General features: G+C 38.1%; 3 protein-coding genes across 4 annotated transcripts; 2 read left to right on the plus strand and 1 right to left on the minus strand.

Moving 5' to 3' along the window:
* The first annotated feature begins 433 nt into the window (after positions 1–433).
* Olfr218 (olfactory receptor 218) lies at positions 434–1,375 on the plus strand. The gene has a single exon (NM_001001809.2). The coding sequence runs from the start codon at positions 434–436 to the stop codon at positions 1,373–1,375; it is 942 nt and encodes a 313-aa protein (NP_001001809.2).
* An 11,307-nt stretch (positions 1,376–12,682) lies between these two features.
* On the plus strand, positions 12,683–13,716 carry Olfr1404 (olfactory receptor 1404). The gene has a single exon (NM_146881.2). The coding sequence runs from the start codon at positions 12,729–12,731 to the stop codon at positions 13,668–13,670; it is 942 nt and encodes a 313-aa protein (NP_667092.1). The 5' UTR covers positions 12,683–12,728; the 3' UTR covers positions 13,671–13,716.
* Positions 13,717–18,344: 4,628 nt separating this feature from the next.
* Positions 18,345–24,308, minus strand: Fcer1a (Fc receptor, IgE, high affinity I, alpha polypeptide). 2 transcript variants are annotated; one of them, NM_010184.2, is made up of 5 exons: positions 24,203–24,305; positions 23,803–23,823; positions 22,376–22,633; positions 19,615–19,869; positions 18,347–18,735 (listed from the first exon to the last, which is right to left on the minus strand). In NM_010184.2, the coding sequence occupies exons 1-5, from the start codon at positions 24,249–24,251 to the stop codon at positions 18,566–18,568; spliced, it is 753 nt and encodes a 250-aa protein (NP_034314.2). In that variant the 5' UTR covers positions 24,252–24,305; the 3' UTR covers positions 18,347–18,565. The 2 variants fall into 2 exon arrangements, with proteins under 2 accessions (XP_006496718.1, NP_034314.2); XM_006496655.1 differs by lacking the exon at positions 23,803–23,823 and having other exon boundaries at positions 18,345–18,735; positions 24,203–24,308.
* Positions 24,309–25,109: the final 801 nt, after the last annotated feature.

Raw genomic sequence — 25,109 nt, forward strand, 5'->3', positions numbered from 1 at the left:
GAGTGCTTTGGACGAATTGGAGATCTTTTATATTGGTGGTGGGAATATAAAATGATTAAATCAGTAGGAAAAAAATCCTTAAAATTTAAAGACAGAATTATCAAATGTTTCAGCAACCCAATCTCTGGCTATGTGGTTGAAAACTGAAATAAAGTCACTGTCAATTTACCTTGAATTTACTCTGTGTATCATTTCTTTTTCTACCCTTAATCCAAGGCCTCCCCTCCAATTACTCTTTTGAAGATGAGGTTTGGCACAGAGGAAGATAAAACAAGCCACCAATAGTTGAGTCATCCTGATGCTAGGATCTAAAGCCCCGCATGGGCTGGATGTGCTCTTTACAAAAGGTCTGGTCCTGCCTACTCTAATTTATATTTGATTCATCATAACTTTCTTCCCTTTACCCAGTTCCCTGAAGACTACACGTGCCTCAATGCCAAAGAAAAACTCCACAGTTGTGGCCGAGTTCCTCTTTGAAGGTTTCTCCAGCTTTGATTGGCAGCACAGGCTTGGCTTCTTTATTGTGTTCCTAACGCTGTACCTTCTGACTCTGTCTGGCAACATGATCATTGTGACAATTATTCGTCTGGACCGCCATCTCCATACACCCATGTACTTTTTTCTAAGCATGCTCTCCATCTCTGAGACTTTCTATACCATTGCCATTATTCCACGAATGCTAGCTGGCCTCCTTAATCCTTACCAGGCCATAGATATTCAAGGTTGTGCAACACAGCTCTTCTTTTATCTAACTTTTGGCATCAACAACTGTTTTCTCCTCACAGCAATGGGTTATGACCGCTATGTGGCCATCTGCAATCCTCTAAGGTATTCGGTCATCATGGGTAAGAAGGCCTGTATCCTCTTAGCATCTGGGTCACTGGGAATTGGCCTGAGCATGGCTATTGTCCAGGTTACATCAGTGTTTGGCCTACCATTCTGTGATGGGTTTGTTATTGCCCACTTCTTCTGTGATGTGAGACCCCTGCTGAAACTGGCCTGCACAGATACCACTATCAATGAGATAATCAACTTTATTGTCAGCGTGTGTGTCCTTGTGTTACCCATGAGTCTTGTCTTCATCTCCTATGTTGTTATCATCTCTACCATCCTTAAGATTGCCTCAGCTGAAGGCCGGAAGAAGGCCTTTGCCACCTGTGCCTCCCACCTTACTGTGGTCATCATCCACTATGGCTGTGCCTCAATAATCTACCTAAAACCAAAGTCCCAGACTTCCCTAGGGCAGGACAGGCTCATCTCAGTGACTTACACTGTCATCACCCCTCTACTGAACCCAGTGGTATACAGTTTGAGAAACAAAGAGGTCAAAGAGGCTCTACGAAAGGCCATAGGACGTAGGCCTCTTTCCTCTTAATAGGACATTCTTTGAAGCCATTTTCTTTGAAGGTATAGGAATGAATTTATATATATATATATTTATTTACATGGACTTGTACTTGGAAGTGGGTGGTAGAAAAAATTGCACACTTGTGCTACTCACATTTTAGTGCCTTTATATGCATGCAAGTGACTATATATACCTTAACAGTGTTTTTGGTTATTTACACAAGTGAAGAAAGACTAGCAGGATTCTAAAAGACCTGAATAAATGATTTTGAACACAACTTGACAAAACTTCTTTGCTATAGTCAAAGGTGTAGTATGTAGCATTTGTGATAAATGAGAAGATAGAAAAATGTACAGATTCCTATAAAAAAACTTTTTTGTATTCTGTTTTTGTTAATTGTTAATACAGCATTATAATCAGGGTAACTTCAAAACTCTGGTGGTACATCTTCTCAGAAGATGAAACTGCTCTGTTGACCTAGGGATGATGAGTGTATACAGGAAAAGGAAATGTGTCAGCTACAAAAATAGGTGTGCTGTTCATAGTCCTGAGGTTCATAGCTGAGAACACAAAGCAGTAATGAAGGTCATGTCAAAAGTTGAACATGTTTCAATCAATTGTGATTTTCTGTAATGGATTTTGTCTGTTGTAAAGAGATGTTTTTCCTTGATGAGGACTGAAGGCCAGACTTCTTTCTGACTACTTGGAGCTAGGAGCATCCAGTGAGATAGAACATGCAACATTTGTCTTTCTGGACCTAGGTTCATTCACTGGATCTGGCCTTTTGTACTTTCATACATTTCCCTAGAAATTTCATGATTTCTTTGTTCTTTACAGAAGAATAATACTCCGTCACACACCACATTTTTGCTGTTCATTCATTGTGCACGAAGAACATGCATGCTGTTTCTATTTCCTAAGGAGTATAAATAGAATAGCAATATGGAGCTCAGCCCCAAAGGGTACATCTACAAAACATCTTCCACACCTAGGACTCAGGCAACATTGTAGAAGAAAAAGAAGGACTGTAAGGTACAGAATTTCAGGGAGTTTCATAGTAATGTCTCATAGTAATGTCAGAAGTTACACATTTAACGTCTCACCAAAATGAACCTAAACATGTGCTGAAAAAGGACAACACATATAAACATGCCATAGAAGATGGGGAAAGCCTAGGAGACCTGCACAGTATGTAAAGAACTACACACAATTAAGCAATGCTGAGAGCTGTAGAAAGCCTTACTCAGGAATGCCAATTGGGTATGCAGTCCCAAACGGTCAGCCCCAGAAACATATATAGAAGTATATTATACACACTGTGCAGGTTATATTTAGAAAAAAACTATATATGTGTGTGTGTTAATTATGAATAACAATATATATGTTAATTGCTTTTACCTGAAAATATATTAAAACATATGAGGCAATCTATATAAAAGAGAGCAAGGAGAATATGGGAGGATTTAGAGGCAGAAAGGAAAAGAAGAAATGATATAATAAAATTACAATCACAAAACCATAAGAAAAAAAGGTCTAACATGACTTTGTCTTACTTTTCAACACAGGATTAAAGAGAGGTAGAGGTTGAAAGGAGCCCAGTAAAAGTAGAGTCCATTTTTTAGGGTTAGGGTGAACTTAAACTCTAGAAAAACAGTTGATGCAAATGTAAGCACTTTAATTACAACTTAGGTAATACTTATTAATGAAGAGAAGGCCAAAACTTCACTAAAAATAGATTTTCCTAATTTCTTTTGGTTATTTTTCAAAGTTTTTTGAAACCCCATTTTAAAATACAGTACACCATTTAACGTCCATTCTATCTGTCACAGAAGGAGAGAATGGATATTCTGATATGAAGAACAAGCTTTTCTCTCAGCTTTGCACTCTCCACTGGTTATGTACACTGGAGAACAAACATTCCCTGGATTTCAAGCAGTTTTTATGGTGTTTATGGTGCATCTAATCCTATGGGGTAATTCTACAAAGGTAATGCATCTTTTGTGAATATGTCATTGGATCTGTGAGGTCCTGAGGATTGAGTAAGTCTATGGAAAAGAACAAGTTTTTTTTTTTTAATTCAAATAAACATGTCACTTTGCAAAAAATATGACATGTGGAGTTTGATCAGGAATAAGATACCTTTGCTTTAGTGCCTGAATTTCCAGAATTGCTAGTGTGTTCACTTCTGTGACATTGGTCAAAATACAATTCAAAATGTTTACCTCATTGTGAAATTAATTCAAAGCTGTTGCCTGTTAAGTCTGATGGTGAATGTAATACCATCTCTTTCCTGACTTCATCTGATGGATAGTGATGTGTATCACTATCTTGCACCCATCAAGGCTTACATATACATTTCTCCAAGGGAAGGGAGAACATTGGACTGAGGCTCTCAGTGAGTCCCCTTCAGGCATTATTCTCACTAAGCAATCTCATGCTCTAAGTTCCTACTTTGTTTTCAAGAATGCTGCCTCCAGTGGTTTTCTATTTTGGGGCACTTCCCCCTCTATGATGATTATGAAAAGCTCTCCTGGGTCCAGAGCACTCATCTACAAGAGAGTCTGAGGACTTTGCTGTGACTGCCTATCATTCAATTTCTTTTCCTACTCACGCCCTATTCTTCATCTCTCAGGTGTGATAGAAGAGAACTCCCAACAATGAATTTGGGGCATTTAAGTCTATTGCTCAGTTCATTACCGGCACCCTATTTTATGATTCTATTTCTAGAACAGTGATTGGCATAAGACAATTGCTCAATATTTTAGCTATGATATATTGTAGTGAAATGGTTTTTTTTCAAAATGATTCTATCATGTTTATTGAGCTAAATTCACTGTGACTCAATTTAGTTGTCAGCAATACAGTATTATCTTCTTGAAACTGGTTTAAAATAAAAATCTGATTTTTTTCCTTCAGAATCTAGGAGTCTTTATTTTCTAACAGCTCTTCATGAGCAACTCTTTTGACTTCCGTCTTGTGTCTCTACCCTCCAGTAAGAAAGCTTCAACAATGGCAGTGTCTTGAAAAACAGCAATAAGAAACCATGCTGGACGTATGCTTATGTTTTGAGAAAGAAAGAGGTTGTAATGCAAGTGATGTAAATGAATGTACTAGGTGGTTTTATATAAACTTCACACAAGCTAAAGCCATCTAAATGAAGGGAACCTTAATTAAAAAAGAAAGTCTTCATTAACAAAATGTCAGGCCTGTAAGGAATTTTAATTTTTAGTGATTAATGGAGAAGGACCCAATCCATGGTGGATGGTGCCATCCCTGGACTGATACTCCTAGGTTCTATAATAAAGCAGACTGTGTGATTGTGATATGTTCTTCCAGCTGGGATGCCTCTTCTGGTCTTGATGGGAGAGGCATCTAGCATCCCATAGACTTGAAGTGGCAGGGTGTGGGGGATACTCAGAGGGGTCCCCATCCACTCAGAGGAGTAGGGGAAGGGGTATAGGGTACAGATTGTAGGGAGGGGTAGCTGGAAGGGGGCAGAGGGCAGGATGTAAAGTGAATAGGTAAACAAAAAATTAAATTAAAACCAAACCAAACCAAACAAACAAACAAACAAAACCAGGCTGAGCAAGCCACGAGGAACAAGCCAGTAAGTTACACTCTTTTATGGTCTCTGCATCAGCTCTTGCCTCCAGGTTCCTGCCCTACTTGAGTTCCTGACTTCATTTGATGATGAACTGTTGTAGGCTTAGATTTTTCAAAACCTACTTTAATAAGGGTTCTTTCTTAAACACTTTAACCTCCCTTTTAGCCCACCAGGGGTAGTGTAAAGGAAAGTTTAGTAGGGCAAAGGGGGGTGTGGACCTGCTTAGAAATTGTTCTTTGGGGAGATTATGATCTTCATTGTTAGTATATCAGAAGTCCAGTTCACATGAATCAGCAATGACAGATCGAGAAGAAACCAGGAGGCTCTGCCAGTCGGTCTGTGGAAAGCAGCAAGAAGCTGCTAGAACACCACCAGAGCTCTCTGGTGCATTTCTCTGTATGAATCATGACAAGCAATGATCAAGGAAGAAGGCAAGGTGAAGAAGTGCCACAGTGTTATCAGTGAAGACCAGTGTCAGCGAAACCCAACAAACACTAGTAAAGAGTGGCAAGGTGAACCAATGCCAGCACACTGACCATTATCTGTTGAGTTATACGTGTACCCTTCCAAACATCATGTGTCCTCTCAAGTATATGTTCCAGCAAAATATCACATGCACTTTCTCTAGATAGGCTTCCAGAAGTTTGCCACATGCCTGTTTCACCAAAACATCCTCTCATGTGCTTGTTTCAGCCAAATATCTTCTCATGAGACAGTTTCCTGGAAAAAAAACAAAACAACAACAACAACAAAACAACAACAACAACAACAACAACAACAACAAAACATCACATGGCATAACCGAGTCTTTAAAGAAACCAGAAATCTCTACTTCAGCACTGTGATGTGAAAGTGTAAAGTGAATAAACCCTTCCATCTCCAGCTTGTTTTCTGGTCATGGTGTTTTATCACAGCAATAGAAAGCCCAACCAAGCAGTGAACTACATACTTTCCCTGGACACATCAGCAGAATGCAGCTTTAAAATGGGAATGTTGTGGCAAGGTGTTTTGCACATTGTCATCTTACTTGTTCTGTTAAAACACAAAACACTACTTCTTCAAAGTCACTGAAAAAGTATTTCTTGCTCCAACTGATTACCTAGATCTTTAACTTTCTAAAAATTATTGTGGCTTTAAGTGTACATGTCCTTGTATGCACATATACTATGTATAATAATAAGACAAATCTCCATGCAATGCATTTTAATATGGGGTCATACCTTATCATTTTGGCTGTCTTACACTAGGAAGTAGCAAGTCCAGTTCTGTCCACAGTAAAAGGCAATGCTTTACACAGAGGTGATACTCACTGTAGATCTTCTTTGGGAAGATTTGCAACAATTGACATCATCTTAAAGCTGTATCTTATCAAGCCCATTGAACAAATGTTATTGGTCTCTTTCTATTGTGTATTTTGCATTTTCTTTTTTTGTTGTTGTTTTTATTAGATATTTTCTTTATTTACATTTCAAATGCTATCCCAAAAATTCCCAATACTCTCCCCCCACCCTGCTCCCCTACCCACCCACTCCCACTTCTTGGCCCTGGCATTCCCCTGTACTGAGGCATATAAAGTTTGCAAGACCAAAAAGCCTCTCTTCCCAATGATGGCCGACTAGGCCATCTTCTGCTACATATGCAGCTAGAGACATGAGCTCTGGTGGTACTGGTTAGTTCATATTGTTGTTCCACCTATAGGGTTGCAGACCCCTTCAGCTCCTTGGGTGCTTTCTCTAGCTTCTCCATTGGGGGTCCTGTGTTTCATCTTATAGATGACTGTGAGCATCCACTTCTATATTTGCCAGGCACTGGCATAGCCTCATATGAGACAGCTATATCAGGGTCTCTTCAGCAAAATCTTGCTGGCATATGCAGTAGTGTCTGGGTTTGGTGGCTGATTATGGGATGATTCCCCGGGTGGGGCAGTCTCTAGATAGTCCATCCTTTCCTTAGCTCCAAACGTTGTCTCTGTAACTACTTTCATGGGTATTTTGTTCCCTATTCTAAGGAGGAATGAAGTATCCAGAAGTTGGTCTTCCCTCTTCTTGATTTTCTTGTGTTTTGCAAATTGTATCTTGTGTATTCTAAGTTTCTGAACTAATATCCACTTATCAGTGAGTGCATATCTAAACTTTTATCAGTTTTTTTTTTCTGATGTATTTGTATAGCTCTATTGTATTCTGAACAGTCTACATTTTTTTTTCCTGATAAGGGCCAATAATAAATAATTTAGGGTTTTGGACCATAATCTTTGTTGCATTTAATATTATAAAGCTAACACAAAATGACTATAGATGATATTTAATTTAATGTAATAGTCACTTGGAACTAACTTAAACATGTGGCTAATAAAATGAAAATATACATACTTTTTGTTGCACATAATAACTTTTATTTTATTTATTTTTAATTGATTGAGATTCTAAACTCTTCTACATCTTGCAATCTATACAAAAACAGGTGGTGGTTATATCAGCTGGCAGACCATACTTACTTAAGCCTGTGGTATATGAATAAATTATAAAGACAAATTGAAGCTCTAGATTACATTATCTTCATGTAGTAGGGATTTTATTGTATTCCCTGGCAGGTGGTAGTAAGGACAAGATCCTATTTATCTAACTAGGGACTAAGTTAATTTGAATCATGTTTCAGTCTTTGTGAGGGTTAATTTATTTCCACCCACTCTTTCATGTATAAACACATATGGAGATTGCAGATGCTCTGCTCAGTTTTTAGGTTCTTTTGACCAAAGACTACAAACAACAAATGACAGTTCCTGAAAGAGACCACAGAGAGTGGAATGTCAGACTAACATATTTCTTTACACTCTTCCAATATAAATGCTTGACTTATAAAGAATGCAATAATATCTACGTTAACCATGATAACATTGTTTCAGAGATGCAGTAGAAGAAATGGAAATTAGGAGGTTGAAAATAATTCTTTTAAAGGATCAATTCTTCCAGTTCTCTAACTCGTACTCAGTTTCTTACACACACACACACACACACACACACACACACACACACACACACACACACTTGCTTTTGTTAGTTTGAAGTAACATAATAAAATGTGAAGATCTTAGAGTGTGAGGGAAAATCCAGCAGAGATTCAAAATCATTTCATTTATCATATCATCATTAAGAGATGAATAGACAAAAAGCCTGGTTAGACAAAACATCTTCTTAAACATCTATCTAGTCAACGAAAAACATAAACTTACATTCTATGGAAACCAGTTCAGAATTCTAATCTTCCATTCACCATTATAAAGTTACTTCTTAGGTTGTTATCACTGGCAATTCCATCATCATTGAAAACAACTTCAAATCAGATACACACACACACACACACACACACACACAGCCTTATAACTTATGAGATTAGGTGTCTTTTTTTAATGCTGACTTAATGTTGATTTATTAGATAATGTCCTAGGGAAAATAAGATGATCCCACAGTCTAACAGTTTTCTATTCTGGAAGTCAGGTATAATTATATTCTAAGTAGTTTTCAGGGGAGATAAATTAGTGAATATATGTATAACACTATACTGCACAGTTTTATATGTAGCACTTTATAAGGACATATGAAAGGTCTTAGTAATTACTGCTTAGAAGACTCAATTCTTTTTGTTTGTTTGTTTTTTGTTTTGTTTTGTTTTTTTGTTTTTTGAGACAGGTTTTTCTCTGTATAGCCCTGGATGTCCTGGAACTCACTTTGTAGACCAGGCTGGCCTCAAACTCAGAAATCTGCCTGCCTGCCTCCCGAGTGCTGGGATTAAAGGCGTATGCCACCATACCCGGCTAGAAGACTCAATTCTAAGAATACTAAGAAAATAAAGAGGAATGTAATAGGCTCTAAAATTTTCCCAAATGTGACAATGAATCCTGATCTTATGTATTTTAAAATTATAAATGGATATTTATAAGTAATTTGGCTGTGGGAAATCAAATGATCAAAGGGTACAGATGATGACCAGCAAGGCTGAGGCTTGGCGCCAACTTGAGCTAAGACCCAGGAATGAGTGTATGGTGTGAAGTGATTGGAGCAGAGATAAGAAAGATCAGTTTAAAATTATAAAAGTTCAACAACATATTCTGGGACAGGATTGATGATTCCACGTAGACAGTTTAAACAGGCTTTAAGTGTCAATATCAGAAATCATCTCTGTTTATGTCTGGAATAAGGATTCTTGCTCAACTCTATTTACTATTGGCTTCTATTCTCGTCTTAGAATAAAATATTCTTCTTCTCTTCATCAGACCTTATGGTCCCTTCCATTAGCATGGGGAATTGGACAGCAAACATAACCTCCATCCCAACATGGCTCTCGCTCCCTCCAAGCTGGAAAATTAACCTTTTAACCCAAAGAGATAGCTCCTAATAACACAACTAGCTCTCTTCTCCCAAGTGTGAGCGTCAGGATTACATAATAAACTGCTTCAGTAATGAGGTCTCAAGGCACTGCACTGTACATATTCTGTTTCCTTCCATTAATCATTAGGGAGCAAAAAGTGTTATTTGGGAGAAAGATACCCAGGATACCGACAGAAGTTTAGTCGTTTATTACCCTCTACCCATATACAGGTACTGCTTTGTGACCCACAGACAAACTCACTGTGGGTAAAACTAGAAAATCTGAAGGAACTCAGACTTCCTTTGACTTTTGTTTTGGTATCAGACACAGGATGACTGGGATGGGCATTGCTTCCCTCCTCTGAAGTAGCCACTTCTAGGTGTGGCTTCTGGGAGGTTGTCGGAAAGCTGCCAACAAATCAGGGGTTCCTAAGACATTAGTAGCCCTCTGATAAAACTCTGTGTATCTGGTAAAATAGATTTTTTTTTTGCTAAATAGTTTAAAATTAAGCATCTGGTAGATTTTAAAACAATTTTCAGAAGTACCTGGACAAAAACCCTTGGGAAACATTTTGTATCTATTAGCAAAATAATACTAATCTATTACTACAGATGATAATATTTTCAGAATAACACACAAAAACCTGGCTTGAGCACAACTCTCCTAGAAGATGTAAGAAGCAAGATATCTGGTGAGTCTCACTTTATTTTCTGTCCTTATCAAGAAATTTTTCAAGAACCCTGGATTGTCATATATCTACCCTAGTGGCAGTCCAAGGAGGCAAAGCGAACTTATATGGATATATCTGGAAACACAGATGGACATATTGTATAATGTGATAAAGAATGAAGTGCTTGCAGGGCTTTGCATTAATTTTGATGTATAAAGCAGTTCAGAAACGCAAGGTCCATGAGCAAAAAGACTATCTTGACCATGTTTCTCTCTTCCACTATCACTGTTCTTATTTTTCAACCCTTGAATAAATTGTACTATTAAAGACATGGTTTCCCTGGTGAGAACCAAACAAATTTTGGTTTCAGCAACCTCAACAATCATTCTTGATTGAAGCATTCAGGAAGTGCCACAATAAATACATTTCTGTCTCTAAAATAATGTGAATAGTACACTCATTCAGGAGTTGTCCAGAGACAAGACTTTGTATCACTTTTTATGCCATCTGCATAATAGAAAAGAAAGGTAATAAGAAAACTCTAAACTCTAAAACATCCTCTGAATCCTGTGCTTTCCATCCAACTGTCACTAACTACTTTACAGCCTGTCCTTCTGAATTACATTTCCCATGGCTGAGATGAGTAGCCCCTCTCTTGTTAATGTCTCTAATTTACCTATTCTTCTCTGTTAGAGAGATTCTTACATAAAGGTACTGAGAGAGAAATTTTTAGGATATTAATAACTTTGGATAAGTGGTCTCGAGAAGGGAGGAGAAAATATTCTGGGTCATGAGCATAAAGTAACAGGCCCAAATAATGCCTTCTGTTCCCTGAAATAAAATGAAATCCTAAGATTTTACATGAATACTTGAATTTCAATATATATACAGGTATAATGGAAGCCTATTGTAAAGGACTCACCTCCAAATGATCAGTTGCATAAGCAGGCAACAAACCTGATGAAACTGCCTGTTGCTCCCAGTTGTACCTGGGATGAGCAGCCACTATGGCCTGGGGAAGAAGTAAGTTCTAGACAACATAAACACACTGCTAGAAATAAAGCTGAAAATCGTGAAACCTCTGTTAGAACAGTTCATGTAGCAATTCGTGATTCGATTCTGCTTGATGTACCTCCAAAAAAAAAAAATTCAAATCAGAATAAAAAGGGGAAATTAGAAAATGTATAACATCACATTTGAAATATTCAAAGAATTGCTTACAAGTACAGAGGGGTATGGTTGAATTTAAACTGGCTACGTTGTCAAACAGAAAGGAATAGTTGCTAATAAAATGAGTACTTATTTTGGGCTTCCTGTTTGTCAAGTACCAGATCAAATTCCTTACCTGCATTAAACCTGTTTAATGTTCATGGCAGCCCTGAGCTTTATTACTATAATCAGCCCGCAATTGAATTTTGAACGTTGTGGTTAAAACTTTGAAGTGATTGAAGGAATTTATGCAGGAGTGTCCAAGTAGTTTCTCATGAAAACACAATTACAGCGTTCAAGTGCAGATGCAACAGCAATGTAGAAAATGGGTATAAAAACAATTGTGCAGTGATACAGGGAAGGAGAATGGGCATCGGGTGTTGGGTGCAAGTGGGAAGTAGGAAGGAGAGGTGGTATGGGGGAGTTACAGAAAACTATACCTTTAGGGATATGTAGAAGGGAAGGGAAGCAGTTCAGTGAACTCTAAGCTTTCCAGATGGAAGTAAAGGATATGTCTAATAAAGATGGAAGGATACCCCTGCCCTATTACAGTTTCTTATTCTAATTTCACCTGGGAGAAAGATACATGTTAGATGGTCCTGTTTCTTTTGATTCTGACATTGTATGGGATGTGAAGAAATAAAATGAAACATGGGATTTCAGTTCGTTCCTTATTTAAATGAATTTTCTCATTGCTTCCACATAGGATCTCCTATTATCTCATTGTCAAAGACACTTGGCTCATGCTGTTCCCTTTTCCTTCTTTTGGCTAGAATTCTAGGAAGTAGCAGAAGGCATGTATTGAAATATTATGGAACCATCTTCATAATGTCAGAGAACAGTGGTTACAGAGCCTGCAGGAAGAGTAGACTCACTTTTCCGTGAAAGCTAGCTACTGAATATAGTGCTGTAATAAATATGAAAGTAAAGATAACACTTTGATGCTTTGTTTTAAATTTATGCATACAAAAGTTACTTAACATTAAAATATACAACTAGATGACACATCTTAATGATCTAAAATAGACTATAAACATGTATGATATTGTGAATAATAATAAGTGTTATTAATATATGCAAGTGTTGGAAAATAGTTGAATGAGCAAACCTTATGCACTGTTAATGGACTAGAAACAAAGCATATGATGTTTTGAAAACAGTGGAGGAAAGTTCATAGTTGTTGAAACAGGACTAAAGAGTGACTCAATAGGAACTATGTAATTAAGAAACTGAAGACAAGCCATTTCTACAAATCTCTTTTAATTTTGATCTTCTTGGTTTCTTGCCTCCATCTGTGCTCTCAATCCCATGGCCCCAGTTAAAGGGTTCTACAGTTCCAAAGGAGAGATAGCACAAAGAGGAAGACTGGGCAGTTCACCAATAGCTGAGCGTTGAGACTCTGCAGTCTCTAGCCTCGCGCAGGGCAGACACACTCGTCATCAAACACCTTGGTCCAGTCTATTCTGGTTCATGTTTGACTCATTAAGGCTTTCTTCCCTTTGCCTCATTTCCTGAAGCATATACTAGTCTCAATGCTAAAGTCAAACACAACCTTTGTAACAGAGTTCCTGTTTGAAGGTTTCTCCGGCTTTGGTTGGCAGCACAGGCTTGCCTTTTTTGCTATTTTCCTAGCATTGTATTTTCTCACTCTGTCTGGCAATGTGATTATTGTGAGTATTATTCACCTGGATCATCATCTACATACTCCCATGTACTTCTTTCTGGCCATATTGTCTATCTCTGATACCTGCTATACCGTGACTATTATACCACGCATGCTTTCTGACCTCCTCAATCCTTACCACACGATTGCTTTTCGAGACTGTGTGGTCCAGATCTTTTTTTATCTAACTTTTGGCATCAACAACTGTTTCTTACTCATGGTCATGGGATATGACCGTTATGTGGCCATTTGCAACCCCCTAAGGTATTCAGTCATCATGGGTAGGAAGGCTTGTGTCCACTTAGCATCTGGGTCACTGGGAATTGGCCTAGGCATGGCTATAGTCCAAGTTACATCAGTATTTAGCTTGCCCTTCTGTGATAGATTTGTTATCCCCCACTTCTTCTGTGATGTGAGACCCCTGCTGAAGCTGGCCTGCACAGACACCACTATCAATGAGATCATCAACTTTGTAGTCAGCGTGTTTGTTCTTATTCTACCAATGGGCGTGGTCTTCATCTCCTATGTAGTGATCATCTCCACCATCCTCAAGATTGCCTCTGCTGAGGGACGGAAGAAGGCCTTTGCCACCTGTGCCTCCCACCTCACAGTGGTCATCATCCACTATGGCTGCACTGCAATCATCTACATGAAACCTAAGTCCCAGAGCTTGCTGGGGCAGGAAAGACTCATCTCAGTGACCTACACTCTTATCACCCCTCTACTGAATCCTTTGGTATACACTCTGCGGAATAAGGAGGTCAAAGATGCCCTACGCAGAGCCATGTGGCAGAAGCCACTTTCATCTTAATTAGGTTCATTTGTAAATTTCATTTCTTTCAGTTGGTGAATATGCAGTTATTTTAAGTTGTTTCTAATAATGCCTTATCTTATGGTATCAGCAAAACCAGAACACGTTAACAGTTGATAACTAGAGGTTTCCCTCTATGTCATCAGAATTCTCTGTGCTATGCTCTGGAGGAATGAGATAATGGTTTTTATATACTTAGTTTAAGTTGAAAGAAAATTTATAAACATAGGTTACTTATGGCCAGAGACTTGGTAGGCTTCTTTTGATTGGTTATTTTATTTATTTACACTTCAAATGTTGTCCCCCTTCCCATTCTCTCCTCCACAAGTCCCCCATCCCATCTGCCCTCCCCTTTGTCTCTAAGCTTTTTTCCATCTATGAATGTCATGGTCAACTAATACTTTTTCATTTCCCTACCCAACTCCTTCAAGCCTAAACTTGTTCAATATAAGAGCAACACTGCTTTGTATATAGAACTGTTGACTTGTGCACATAGCTACACTCTCCATGAGAATACTATGAGTTGCTGTCATGTGTCACACAGTCACCTTTAAACCAATGATAGACTTGATATATATACTGTCAGAAATCATACAGCTCATTGTGTACTATGAGCTGGTACAATGTGTGATATGTAGCTACACACTATGGTATTGGTACAAGGACAAAATTGTTTGCCAATATTTTTTTTTTCAGAACAGATCCTCATTGGCAGTCGTAAAACCTGTATTGATTTGAGTTTATTAAAACACTAAATCCTATAAGTTTCTAAATCTGATAAATATGTTTGGAAACCAACCCAGAAAGACCCGTTTGCTGTGGTTGGTACAGAAACACACATTTTATGTCAAATTTTTTTTTGTATTCTGTTTTTATGAATATCATGTTAATTTGTCTTAACTTGAGGATTTTTCAAGGAATGTAAAGTATGTCTTTAAAGCAGTGGTATCACAGATGTAAGAAAGTAAAATTGTATCAGCTAAAGAGAACACAGGTGTGGCCTCTTCACAATCCTTTTACACATACATAAGAAGACTCAGACTGAGAAGGCAGGCATGGGCAAGGTGAGCTTTATTCATCCTTTTAAGGCTGAAGTAATGAGGGTGGACCTGGAAGGAGCCTGTAGATATCACAGTGAAAGGAACATCTGATCTGCTGTTTGTCAGGAGTGGAGCATAGCACTTTGGACAAAAACACTAGCAAGTGAAGTCAATGCTAGGAAGGAGTGTGGAAGGCTATGTGTTCAGCTTTCCAGAAACAGTAGAGCCAGTTACTTTCTGTGGAGGCGACTAAAAGACAATTTTGGTAACTCTGGTTTAAGTAAAGGTATGAAGTAAAACCACTCATGAACTCCCCCAAGTAACTAAGAACCCTAGAGTGAGGCTCTCAGTGAGTCCCCTTCAGGAAGCATCCTTGCTAAGGAACTGCATCTTTGTGCTTTTAACATGTCCTGGGGACGTGCTGCGTCCAGTCGTTTGTCTAATCCGTGGTATCTCCTCTCTATGGTGATGATGAAGAGCTATCTCAAGTCCAGAGCTGTCATCTGTGACATGGTGTAGGGTTTCTGCAGTGACTGGTTCACATTTCAGCTTGTCTCTCTCAACCCAGCTTCCTTCACTCCAGCTAAGGTGTGGATGCTGCATCCAAGCCTCTGTCCTGGCGTCTGTTTCCCAGGGTCAGAAAACTGCAGCAGCAGTTTAGAATTCCGATTCTAGAAGAGGTGGCATTTGTGAAGAACACAATTTTTAGCCTTAACTTATTCTAGTACAGGTAGATGAGGTCTTTTCTTTTCATTTTAAAATATATTTTGTTTACAAGTACTGAGTCATATCTACCACGGCACAATTTATCTGTTGATTACTTTGTATGATCTTCTTGAAAATTAGTTAAGAAATAAATATCTGATTTTTTTTGTCTGAATTTTCTGATATTTCAGATTCTTTGCCCCCTGACCTCACAACATTGCAGAGAGACTTTGCCCACTGTCTGTGCTGTATTGAACAGCAACAAATCTGACAGTGCACCTAAGCCTTTTCAGTTTTGAAAGTGAAAGATCGTGGGTGCTGCAGGTGGTACGAGCAGGTAAACTTGATAGCGATTCAGAGCACATTAGTAGAGTCCAGCTTTCAGTGGGAATGCTGTGGCAATTGATTGAGCACAAGATAGGGACATGACTTGGTAAGTAACTGTCTGGACCTGGGCAGGTGATGCAAGGCAGGAAGACAGACTCTGAGGTCAACCATAGGCCTGGGCTGTCTCTGGCACTTTTGCCCTCCGCAGGAGAGAAATGCACCTCCAGATACAGAGAGGTGCTCCTGTGCTCATTCCCCATCTAATGAGAAGAGAAGCACAACTTTCCTCTAAGGATTTAGTTTACTGACAATCTCCTGATACATCTTTTGATGGAATCTTTATCCGGAGACATCCATGAAATTTATCTTCCATGAGTCACAAGCTGAGAGATATTCATCTGTTTTCCTACTCCCTAAGTATCAGGAACTCACAAAGATTTGTGATTATCTATTTTGAGGGAGCAAATGTTGTTTTATGCTCTGCTAGGGATCAGAGGTGACTGAGGAGTCCACAGGTAAATCAAGAAAGAAATTTTTTTTGACTAACCTGTATAACATACTGACTCTTTGACATAGATTGAAATACTTCATATACATATATGTGAGACACTATTAGAAGGAGTATAATGTATAATTTGGGGAGCCAGTAACTAGTTGAATACTAACCCCATTTTCAATGTTATTTCAATGTATATGTGAATGACCATGAAATATATATATAACAGAAATGGCAAGCATGGTCTGAAATTAATTAGGAAGTTTTATATGACAGTTAATATGCCAAAGTGGTGACATATCTGGGTGCCCAGTGGTGAACCATGAAAAGAAATCCACACTTGCACTGGGTGTCAAATGACTTCTGAGAGTCTGCCCCTCAATGATCAGTACATGGAAAATGAGTGGCAAAGTGTAAGATTAAGGAGACTCAAGAAACCACCTTGTCCAATCCCTTCTCATACAAGAATAAACAGAATCTCAAAGACTTTCAAGTAGCTTGGCACAGTCCAGCACCCAGTGAGAAGCCCCTTGGACTCCTATCCCTCTCCTCTGTTTTATCCATGGCCCTCTCAAGCCTGACTGGGGTAGGAGGGAGGCAAACATGAACAGCAACATTAAGGATTCTAGATGTCCCTTCAGATGTTTCTCAAGCTGATCATGCCTGGAATTTCTTCCCACTTCAAGCACCTCTAACTTCCTAACTCTAAGGATTTGGCATAAACACCAAATTTGAGATAAAGGAGGAAATTCCATTCTAGCTCAGTGTCAAAGACAGTGACACTGTAGGGGACTTGTAGAAACAATGTGTCTCAATTGTGTGTGGAGGCAGCATTGTGATCTGAATGTTTTATCTTGCAATCAATCTTGGGCAGGTAGCAGAGAAAGTTTCCCATAAAAGCACCCAAGAATTTCCTGCCGGGACTTTCCCCTGCCCCTGCCTGTATGTCAGTAGGAATTTCTTCTGCATTCACCACACCTATTTACAAAAACAAAACAAAACAAAACAAAACAAAACAAAACAAAACAAAAATATGTAGCAAGAATGCAATCATTCCTTACTATCTGAAATGATGAAAACATTGGGGAATAAGATCCAAAAGAGATTCACATCAGATACCCATATGCCCATTTTTTAAAAGATAAAAATCTGGAGTAATGAGTATGTGTACCACACTAACATTTCTTGGCAAATGAAGATCTCAATCTAGCCAGTGTTTGTAAGTGACCTTCATACTTTCCCCACTGTCAGCAGGTGTAGAGTTTGGGCAAACATGAGGCCCTCTGCTCTCACATGTTGGTTGTCATAAGCCAGTGTTCAGCATTGACAGCATGCCCCTGTCTCTCATGGTCTTCATGAGCATGGAGCAGGAGCTGAGCTAGACATGATTTCTAACCTCATTCCTGTTTTAGAAGTGAAACATGTGTCTCACACATATATAAGCTGATTTTCATAAATCTGAAGCCTAGAAAGTAATAGAATCAAGAGTTGGATCCATGTCTTATACTCTGTAGTTTAGTCCTAGTAACAGATACATTTTCTGGGGAAAAAACCCAATCCCATTCACATTGTGAGACAGACCACTGGCCTTCAGCAAATACTTTGGTAACAAAATGAGAGTCATAAAATACAAACATATAAACCTAACTATTTCTTTTACCCAAGAACTTATTTGGCTTTAGACTATAAACAGTGTTTATCATTTCCGGGATTACTCAAAACGTGTTTGCTCTGTCAGTCTATGGATATGCGATACAAGTTTCATCTATTAGAATGGTAGTGCAAAATTGGTCACATATGAATCCTGGTTTTCTGAGTCACCTTAATTTTTCTTGAGAATCAAAAGCTTCTAGCAACAGAAGGCAGATTACAAACTGTCCAACCTCACCAGTATCCTATCTACCATGTCTTCTGTGCCACCTACTGTATATAATGACAAAAATAGAGAGCTGATGTATTTATACCCTCATGACCATTCTTCTAGAAGAAAACAAACACATTACTAAGACCATAATATCTAAAAGTACCATTCTACATGATTCTATACTTACTTTATTCAAATTGTGCTTCTCTTTTACAAATTTAGATAAAGCAGTCAGCTCATTCCTTAACTTATTAAGGCAGTGTTTATTGAGTATTTGCTATTTATTGCATGTTACATAACCAGCTGCAGTTGGTTTAATGAAGCATTTATGCAATTCCTGTGGAACAGACTTTTCTAGGGATCACATGAGTGGCCTTTGACAGTGGAGAAGCTATTGAGGATTCTGCAGAAAATTACTGTTAAGAATTGCTTCTTCAGCAATGACATTAGTTCCTATATGTATCTAGGTTAGGAGTTCGGTTTCAACTTTCTTGTATTTTCCAGTCTTCTGAATCTCCAAGACTGATTTGAACTGTTCTTCGGTTGAGAGCAATAACCCCGTGTCCACAGCAAACAGAATCGCCACCAACAATGGGAAAATTAGTTGTAGCCAATAATACTTGCATTTGTAAGCTAGAATGGAATGTAGATACAGTAAGTATACAATTCGCATTAGAAAATGAAAAATGAGGCTCAGAGAGCCATCTTCTTTAAGAGGGACATAAGCATAGTTGTCCACCATTAGTATAATGGAGTATCCAGAAACAGAGAGAATACCCAAGATCCCGAGTTCCACAGTCTGTGCTCTCTAGACCACTGTAGAGGGATACATGTTTCTCAATAACCACCTTCTACTGAATCTTCTAGACAGTGAAAGTCATAGGAAACAGGATCCTATTATCTGATTACTTGGATGTAGAAAGGACACAGCATGGAGCCTGAGATAATTAAACTTGAGAGCATAATTCTATGTTTGACCATGTTGCTTTTTGATAGATAACTATGAACATGCCAAAATAAAACTAAATTTCCTCCTTCAATGACAAGCAAATATTTCAAAGTTTCCATCTTATATGATTTCTTTCCCTACCATCAATAATTAATATGGACTGTTCAGACCTGTATCTGCCTCCTTCAGCTTACCAAACCACTTTCAATTTGATAAATACAAACACTCTTCTTTAGAAAGTAATAGATAAAAATTTTCAAATGTTAATTATAATATGTTATGTCTGGACATGCTTTTACAGTTTTTAAAGCCATTTGACAAAAGTATCTCATTAACCTTTATAAATTTCCATTCAGTGCATAGGTATTACCATCAGCACATAGCAAATAAGGACTCTGCTGTGGAGATATGGACTCTCATAATGTGTCCTTGGTCACCTCACTGAAAATTTGTTAGGCTTTCTAGGCAACCACAACAGCCTTGTTGTACTAACTTCAAACACTGGCTCATAAGCCCCCTTTCTCTTCTCCTGCCATGAACTATATTTTCCTCTATCAACTTACCTTTTACTACAGCAATTCTGAATTTGTCAGATTCATATTTCACCTGCCTAAGATAGCCCTTGCAGTGGTAGGTGCCACTGTCATTCAGTGTGGCCTCTCTAATGGAGACGGGGCTCTCATAACTGTAGTTGAAAGCATGGTCATTCCTGTAGTAGATCACCTTGCGGACATTCCAGTTCTTCCAGCCATGGCATCTGATGTCAAAGGATCCATGGACTAAGACCATGTCAGCAGATGTCTGAAGGAGCAGCCAATCTGAAAAGCATTCATTACATTAGTGTTATTTATTTAATAATGGATAAGAAATGGAGCAGAGAAAGTGGAGCAGACAGACAGATCCACAGACAGGTTAAAGGGGGTCATCCATGAATGACCATTAACCAATTTCTTGGTTCATAAGATCAATTAAACATGAAAATGAATGGAAATCTGAAACAGATGGAGATGAGAAAGTAGGGAACATCTCTAGAACAAGACAAAGATCTGGGATAAGGGAGGCTCCCACGAATCAATAGAGTGACCTTAGCTGTGACTCACTACATTGGGGATACGGAACCTGAAGAGGCCACCTCCTATAGCCAGGCAGGAACCCCAGTGGAGCAATAGAGAAACCAATGGACTCACAAAACTTCCAAGCCAAAATTTATTCTTTCTATAATAAATGCAGACACAAGGGATGAAGCAGAGGCTAAGGGAATACCCAACCAATAAGTCTTGAAACCCATCCCATGGGCAAGCACCAATTCCTAACACTATTAATGATACTCTGTTATGTTTGTAGACAAAATCAAGTTATCCTCTGAGAGGCTCGCTCCATCCAGAAGCTCACCCAGACAGATATAGATGCTGACAGACAAACAGTGGATTGAGCTCGGGGACTCTAATGGAAGAACGGTAAGAAGGATTGCAGGTCCTAAAGGGGATAGGGACTCCACAGGAAGACCAACAGAGTCAACTAGCCTGGACCCTTAAGGCTCTCAGAGTCTGAAACATCAATCAAAGAACATACACAGGCTGGACCTAGGCCTTCCTGCACTTAATGTAGCAGATGTGCATCTTGTTCTCCATGTGGGTCCCAAACAACTGGAACAGGAGCTATTCCAAAAGCTGTTGCCTGTATGTAGGAGATGTTCTTCTATCTGGGCTGCCTTGTCTGTCCTTGTTGGGAGAGGAAATACCTAGCCTTGCAAAGACTTGAAGTGCCAGGATTGGCAGTTACCCAGGAGGTCCTCACCCCCTCAGAGAAGAAGGGGAATGGAGGATGGGGGAAGGATTGTAGGAAGGGGTGACTGGGAGGGAGGCAGTGAGGGAGATGTAAAGTGACTGAGTAAAAACAAATCTTTAATATAAAAAAATAAAGACAAAATAACATAAATAACCTGAAACCCACACCAGTGAATTCTTTCTCCTTCTGACAAGTCAGTCTGAAATCATAAAGTATCTTGTGCTGCATTATTGAGCCCCCATGTGGAAACCCAAAGGCAAGAATTCCCTTCAAATATATTCTAGCTGGATCTAGCTGAGAGGGAGCAGACAGACACACTCCAAAAGGTTTGAACACAGGAGAATATTTTGCTCACTCTATCTTCCAGGAGGCTTCTCAGTTTGTTATTAATTATAAGTTGACCAAAATACTTCCTTAAAATATGTACACCAATTTTAATTATTTGTTTAATTTTTATTTATTTTCATTTTCTCTATATAAATCTATGAGAATAAATGGCTGTATCTGGTTCTTTTTTGTCAGTAGTATCTAACATAGTGTTTAAAAGTTTGTAGGCCCTCAGTGATTAATTGTCAATAATGATTCTGTAAATTATAAGAATCATATTCTATGGCTAATGTCATTCTAAAGAACTGTAAAGCATTCTTCACAAATGGAGAGTTTTGAATGAGAACATGTCTAACATGTCTAAGCATATTGTATCTACTACCAGGAAATGGAAGACTATTATTCAGGGTATAGTCTGTACTTGAAATTTTATAAGTATCAAAACATATCTTTTCAATAAAGGAAAAATATAACCTATAACTTTTCCTTTCAAAAGATAGTTTGCTCATTCAACATTTACTGATACCTAAATATGTTGTATTAAGTTTTGACATAAAATGAGTAATAAACTATTTCTTGAATTGACATAAACAATAGAATTGTTTTTAGTAACAGTAATACACATGAAGAATAAACAGAAGTGTCTTTTGTGCTTCATGGATTGTTCAGAGCAAATCTTTACTCAAACATTATGATGCAAGTATACATACACAACTTTTTGCAATATCCATAAGCCTATGTCATTGATCTCAAAATTCATATCTACATCTAGGTAAAATAGATTTTGAAAAATCAGGGATATAAATAATATTGATGACAGAAGAGACTATTGAGAGAGAATGTAAAGAGCCATGCAGAAGAAGACATGAGATGTTTTGAGTGATATGCCCCAAATCTCCTAGAATAACATATATTACTGCCACTTTCTAGTGCATTAGTTCTCAACCTGTAGGTTACAACCCCTTTGTGGGGTTCAAACAACAATTCTACATGTGTTGCGTAAGACCATAGGAAAACACAGATATTCATGAATCATAACAATAGCAAACTTAGTTATTAATTAACAACAGAAATAATTTTATGGTTAGGGGTCACCATAACATGAGTAACTATATTAAAGAATTGCAGCATTAGGAAGGTGGAGTACTGCTGTTCTAGTAGGGCACTCTTCACATGAGAGATATATATTCCCATATCCCTGGAACGTACCTTGCGTTACATTCAAGTACACAGGTTTACTCTTAAACAATCCTTGCTTCTGACATATGTATTTTCCACTGTCTTGAACGGTGGCACTCACAATGACCAAATGTGAAGAGTTCACCTCAGAGACGGTACCATTGTGGATCCATTTAGTAGTAGAGTTCATTTGAAGGTGATTGTTCCCATAGCAGGAAAGGGTCACTTTCTCTCCTGTAAATATTCTAATCCATGGTGGGTCCAAGGTCAGTACAGATTTCTCAGTGGCTTAAAGAAAGTAAAATTGTGACGATAAATAAACTTTAAATCATTGAGAATTATCCAGTCTCAAAACTATAAACATGCCAATAGTCAATCAGTGGTCCATCTTTTTAGTAACAATCCTCTGCCCTGATATCTAGGAAAAGCAATAAAATGTGAAGTAAATAGTGATGTGGTCTAAGAGAGCAACCAATATAGGCATCAAGATAGGGCACAAATGCAAGGAGTTTAGAGACAATTGAAGTAATGTATTAATGATGTGAAAACCTACTCTAATTCTCTTACCTTCAGTATCAGTGTACATAAGTTATCATCATTTTTAGGATCATTTCTTAGGATAATAGTTGGTATATAATTAAAATTTTCTAAATAATTATTGAATGGCTAAATATAGGAATAACGGATGAACATTAAAGCCTTAGTTTCACTAATACATGCCAGGAGCAGCTAGCAATCATTTCAGATTATATATCAGGTATTGGTAGATTTTAGCATACAATGTTTGTAAGTAAATCACTTTAATGATAACAAAAATATATAATAGACTTGATAAACAAAGAGCTCTAGATTTTTATAATTATTTAATTGTGAATATATACAGTGAGAAATGTTTGCAATTTTAAAAGGTTATGAAAAGTACCAACAGGGTATCAGCCTCAAAAGGATTTCAGGAGCAAGGAGATGTGGGCACCATTTAAACAGAGGCTAAAAAAAAAATTAAAAACAAAAAAAGCAGCTTGTGATGATGACAATGGGGTGATATAGTCAAGAAAAATATTTATCCCCAAGAGACTTAGGATAAGAGTCCAGCTTTTGTCAGTTCTGAAACCTCAGGTAAGTGATCCGTTACAGGATTCTTAACTATAAAATAGCAACAATGATAGTAATATGAAGGTTGGATGAATGCTTGTGAAAGGCCTAGACAGAAAATATGCAGAGAAACATCAGTGCAGACATAGCTGTTGGCTTATTCAGAAGAGACAGCTTGAAAGGGGAAATGATATATGGGGAATTTTGGGCCAGGCGATAAACAAGAGGGGGTGAGGTAGATTTGGAAAACAGACTTTCCAGAAGAAGACTCAGAGCTATAGGAAAACACGATGGGATACAAACAAACCCAAAGAGAGAAAAATGTCCAGATACACTGGGGGAAGAAGGACAGAGGACTCACTCACCTGTCAGAATGACATCAAGAGCTGCAAAATCAATAAAAGGTAAATTAGCGTCTGTCTCCAGTGTGCCAGGATGCTAGAGCTCTGGTCTCAGTATGAGAATGACTGCCATGTTCCTGAAGTTTTAATGATCACTGTGGAGCAGGAGCTGCACTCTTTCCTTTAGCCTCCTCCATTGGTATCTGTCTATACTCTAGTAGATGGCAGAGGATTGCAAAGATCCAAGCTATTAGCCTGATTTCCCACCTCCTCTGCTTCTTTCTACTACAAACTGCCTGAAAAGCACCCATGGTTTGCATATGTGCTAGACAGTCTCCAAAGAAACCATCAATGCTCCCACCATGACACTCTCTAAATGCATTTTGGTCCCTTGGGGCAGAGAATAGCATGAACCTGTACTTACACATGAACAGCAGTGCTAGGCACAGCTGGGCAGACCTTCCAGTGACCATCGCCCCTGCACCTTCAGGTGCTAACTGCACCAGAGAGCTATGGCTTCGAAAATAGGCTTGAAACCACAAAGGAGAAGGAAATGTCTTCTGTGTTGTATCTGGTTAACTCATCAGCTATGCCTGGGCTTGGCTTTCTCCAGAGATAATAATAGGGTTGTGCCAAATTGGGCAATTTTATAGTCACCCATTTTCTCCTATTGTACCTTCAGCTGACACCTAGAATCTTATAGGCAGGGACCAAGGGTCTAAGCAGAGTCATGTGGATTCCTCCTTAAGGTGACATTCAATGCACAAGAATTTGATTTGAGACTTAAAACACAGAGTATAGAGGAAAACATGAATGTTTTCAACAGAAAACATTAGTGTCCATTTTATGTTTGTGCTAGAAGCAATCAAATACTGTTGTTTCAATAATAAAGCTTTGTTGTCAGATTTTTTTATTGCCAGATAGTATTGCTTTCCATCAGAATTTTACGACATATTTAAATAAAATATGCTCAGGAATATCATAAAAAATAAAAAATAAAAAAATTAGTTAAAACTTGCAAATTTATAGTTATTTTAAATGATTTAGACTTAAAATGTTTATATAATATATATTAGAATGATTTATGCTTAAAATGTATAAATTATTGTGATCATATCTACATACACACACAGATATCCTGAAACTAATTCCAGAGTTTCACTTCATGTTCCTTGCCAACTTCCTGTCTTCTTTGACTTTTTAGCTTTTGAAAACTACATGTTGTTGATATTTACAGGGCAGAAGTCAAACACTCCTAATGACCATGTTGTTGGGTTCTACTTATAAACTACGAACAGTGATATCGAGACTCTGGCTTCATTCTAAGATTT

Source organism: Mus musculus, chromosome 1 (assembly GCF_000001635.26).
Source record: "Mus musculus strain C57BL/6J chromosome 1, GRCm38.p6 C57BL/6J".
Taxonomy (NCBI): domain Eukaryota; kingdom Metazoa; phylum Chordata; class Mammalia; order Rodentia; family Muridae; genus Mus; species Mus musculus.

What these genes read in the sequence shown, in the direction of transcription:
- Olfr218 (NM_001001809.2), top strand. Translation starts at nt 434, where the DNA reads ATGCCAAAGAAAAACTCCACAGTTGTGGCCGAGTTCCTCTTTGAAGGT.
- Olfr1404 (NM_146881.2), top strand. Translation starts at nt 12,729, where the DNA reads ATGCTAAAGTCAAACACAACCTTTGTAACAGAGTTCCTGTTTGAAGGT.
- Fcer1a (NM_010184.2), bottom strand. Translation starts at nt 24,251, where the DNA reads ATGGTCACTGGAAGGTCTGCCCAGCTGTGCCTAGCACTGCTGTTCATG. An exon ending in TCTTGATGTCATTCTGACAG is followed by an intron (nt 22,634 to 23,802) that starts GTGAGTGAGTCC and finishes ACTTTCTTTAAG; the next exon opens with CCACTGAGAAATCTGTACTG. An exon ending in GTACTTGAATGTAACGCAAG is followed by an intron (nt 19,870 to 22,375) that starts GTACGTTCCAGG and finishes AATGCTTTTCAG; the next exon opens with ATTGGCTGCTCCTTCAGACA.